The sequence below is a fragment of the Borostomias antarcticus genome (assembly GCF_949987555.1).
Source record: "Borostomias antarcticus genome assembly, chromosome: 10".
NCBI lineage: Eukaryota > Metazoa > Chordata > Actinopteri > Stomiiformes > Stomiidae > Borostomias > Borostomias antarcticus.
Genome location: NC_140243.1, coordinates 20,810,550 through 20,811,824, shown reverse-complemented (window position 1 = coordinate 20,811,824; position 1,275 = coordinate 20,810,550). Strand labels below are relative to the sequence as shown.

Genomic DNA, 1,275 nt, shown 5'->3' with positions numbered 1-1,275 from the left:
TCTGGTATCCAGCTCTACAGTTGGCTCTGTTGTGTCTTCTTCCTGTGCGAGAGAGAGGGGGGGGGCATGTTGTTTTTCTTCTCATATCTCCTCTCAGCTACAGGGAGCTCACTCATAGGAGGAAGTCCAGGAACATACAGTAACGCCTAGGAAAAAGAATCTGCTTTGAAGTTACAGGACAAAGACACGTGACCTCTGATATGATAGAGGGAGTGGGTGGCTGACACTGGGATATATAGAGAGAGTGTGTGTGTGTGTGTGTGTGAGAGAGAGAGAGACAAATGGTGTAATTCATTATGTTTATGTCTATATTATCTGTCTGGGTACATGTACCTTTTATTTTGAAGAAGCAAGGCTTACACCTGCTGATTCATTGTGTTTTAAAATAATGTGTACTGTTTGTGTGTGTGTGTGTGGGGGGGGGGGGGGGGGTTGGGGGTGCAGTATTACCTAAATCATGGAATATCATGAATAATAACGTCTTCGAGTTTTTTTTTCTTCAATTTTATTATCAATAACGTGCATAATTCTTGTGCAAAAATAGTTTCACATTCCAATTCAGCGTGAGAAACACAAGCTACAGTACAGCTGACACCTAAAAGTTTATCATACAGTACTGAGATATAAACTGGAGAGATATCATAAATAACATTACAAAAGAGACCACGCTTGACCTGAGTGAGAGAGGATGACCACGCCTCAACGTACTCTAGACGTGACAGAAATACGCTTCCATATTCATGGACTCATCCTCAGTAGGCTACTCCTCAGCGTAGGACTTGTGGATGTGCACTTGTGGATGTGTACTTGTGGATGTGCACTTGTGGATGTGCACTTGTGGATGTGCACTTGTGGATGTGTACTTGTGGAGGTGCACTTGTGGAGGTGCACTTGTGGAGGTGCACTTGTGGATGTGCACTTGTGGATGTGCATCACGACTGCGATCTCAGAACTCCATCGGCTGCCTGAAGGACACGGCCGACAGGGTGGATCTTTAAAGAGTCGGGGTCCCTAACGGCTTTAACACAGCAAGATCCCACACAGGTCCAGGGTCAGTCTGGCGTCCCCTCCCATAAGGTTAAGGTAAGGATGTACAGTAGGATGATCTGATCCTAGATCTGCTGGGAGTAGAGCTTCCCGGGTCGTAAACTCTCCTCCCTCATAATAAGCACCTCCTCCTTGGACACGTGGCAGTCCTTCCCTTGCTCCTGGGAGGGGAAGAACACGCGGTCCATCTCTCCGTCCCCCTCCTCCTGGGAGAGGTGGGCAGGGGGA

At 47.2% G+C, this 1,275-nt stretch overlaps 1 protein-coding gene across 1 annotated transcript in view; it reads right to left on the bottom strand.

The window, feature by feature from the left end:
- Positions 1 to 1,112: 1,112 nt before the first annotated feature.
- The window catches only part of iffo1b (intermediate filament family orphan 1b), a gene marked incomplete at its 3' end in the record, with an annotated part of 26,738 nt that continues 26,575 nt past the window's right edge, over positions 1,113 to 1,275 (bottom strand). The window contains exon 14 of the mRNA XM_084444615.1: positions 1,113 to 1,253. Coding sequence (XP_084300741.1) covers positions 1,113 to 1,253 — 141 coding nt within the window. The remainder of the gene's footprint in view (positions 1,254 to 1,275) is intronic.